We start from the raw sequence: 1,683 nt of genomic DNA on the forward strand, positions 1-1,683 counted from the left end.
GTGAAGAAGAGTGAACCAAATGTTCAGAGCAACGGACAAAGCAAAGCAACCGCTCAGCTGCTGCAGCCCAGAAACGACAAGGTTGGTTTAAAAAAAAATAATAATTTTTATAAATGTTCAAAGAAAAAAAACAAATTGGAATTTGTTATTGCAGTCCAGGTTTATTTGCAAGCATACATTCAGTGATCAAAGGTTAACAAAAATACTAAAATTCAATGTTTTGATGAGACTAAAAACATCATTTCCTTCCTTAAATCAATATATACTTTTTATTTTTTACAGTTTGAATCTTTCGCAGCGTGATTTCATAAGGATTCTAGTTTAAAAGTAATATTTACTGAATAAAGGTTGATTTGGATTCATTAGTTTACAGGAACTGGGGGATTTATTTATATAAAAGTTGAAAATCTACCTTGAAAATGCTGAAATAAAACTATTACAGTCTAGTGGATTGTTCTAGCAATTAAATGTAGATGGAAGCTTTTTTTTCACTTAATTTTTAAGGTAGAAATAGGAAGATTTGTGGAAAATAGTTCCTTTATAACAGCGTAAGGATCTGAGCCAGAAACCAAATTGCTTTAAATGCAGCTTCTGTAAACGTTAGCTTGTTCTCCCGCAGAGCTAGACTGAATAATCTGAGTACTTTAGATCTATCGTAGCATTTTCTTCTTCAAAATTAAAACCTCGTATCTCCAGTTCAGATAGAAACCAGAATCTGCTCCTCTTCTCCTTCCAGACTCTGCTGGACATCTTCACCGGGGTGAAGCTCTTCCTTCCGGTCTCCGTCCAGGAGTTCGATAAACTGAGGAGGTACTTCGTGGCGTACGACGGAGACCTGGTGCCCGATTACGACGCCTCCTTGGCCACGCACACGCTCGGCGATCCGGAGGAGGACAGCGGGGCTCAGAAAGTGTCTCCCAGCTGGATCTGGGAATGCATCCGGAAGAGGCGCGTCGTTCCGCCCTGCTGAGAGGGAAAGACTTTAAATCCGCAGAACCAGGCTTTGGTTACAGGGCAGCTTTTGGGTTGAAGGTTCTCAGGACATTTTATTTTCAGCTTTTTAACTACTTTGGGTGACCAACAGGATTTCTTTGCAGAACAAACATGGAGTCTAAACTAAACAATAGGAGGGCTGTGCTTCACTACTTTTTACTGCAGAACCATAAAGATCATGAACTGAAAATAAAAACTGGTGCTTCTCTCGATGAGTCTCTGTGTTTTAAGGTAAAACCTGTGAAGATCCAAGCTTTCTTGTAACGTCTGGTAAATCTTTTCCTAAAGATCCCAAGAAGGAAACAAGCATCTAAAAAGATCAAAGTTTGTTTTATACTTGACAGAATTATTACTAAAATAAAAAAAGTTTTTACAGTTTTATTCTAATGCTACTTTCAGACCGCGAGCATCACGGCACAACAAAGGCTACGTTCACACTTCATTCAGATTTTTTTTTTGCGTTGCCGTTCATATTTCTAAATACATGCGACTCCTATGTGAACTGCAGTCATCCCGCATGCGCAGTAGAAGACGAAATGACATCACAGGTCAGCATGCTCTGTGTTTACGGTGGTAAACATGGATGGTAGCGCTGGAGAACATCTAGCGATCTTTCCCAACCTTAAAGGAATAGTACATCAGGCGCTCGCTTTCAGGAAATCCTATACACTACTGTTTATGCTCTAAAAA

At 39.3% G+C, this 1,683-nt stretch overlaps 1 protein-coding gene across 1 annotated transcript in view; it reads left to right on the forward strand.

Moving 5' to 3' along the window:
- Positions 1-1,342, forward strand: part of lig3 (ligase III, DNA, ATP-dependent) — a 29,629-nt gene extending 28,287 nt beyond the window's left edge. The window contains exons 16-17 of the mRNA XM_015382147.1: positions 7-81; positions 737-1,342. Of these exons, the coding sequence (XP_015237633.1) occupies positions 7-81; positions 737-970 (309 nt within the window). The 3' untranslated portion in view covers positions 971-1,342. The remainder of the gene's footprint in view (positions 1-6; positions 82-736) is intronic.
- Positions 1,343-1,683: the final 341 nt, after the last annotated feature.

The sequence above is a fragment of the Cyprinodon variegatus genome, unplaced genomic scaffold (assembly GCF_000732505.1).
Source record: "Cyprinodon variegatus isolate N-32 unplaced genomic scaffold, C_variegatus-1.0 Scaffold250, whole genome shotgun sequence".
NCBI lineage: Eukaryota > Metazoa > Chordata > Actinopteri > Cyprinodontiformes > Cyprinodontidae > Cyprinodon > Cyprinodon variegatus.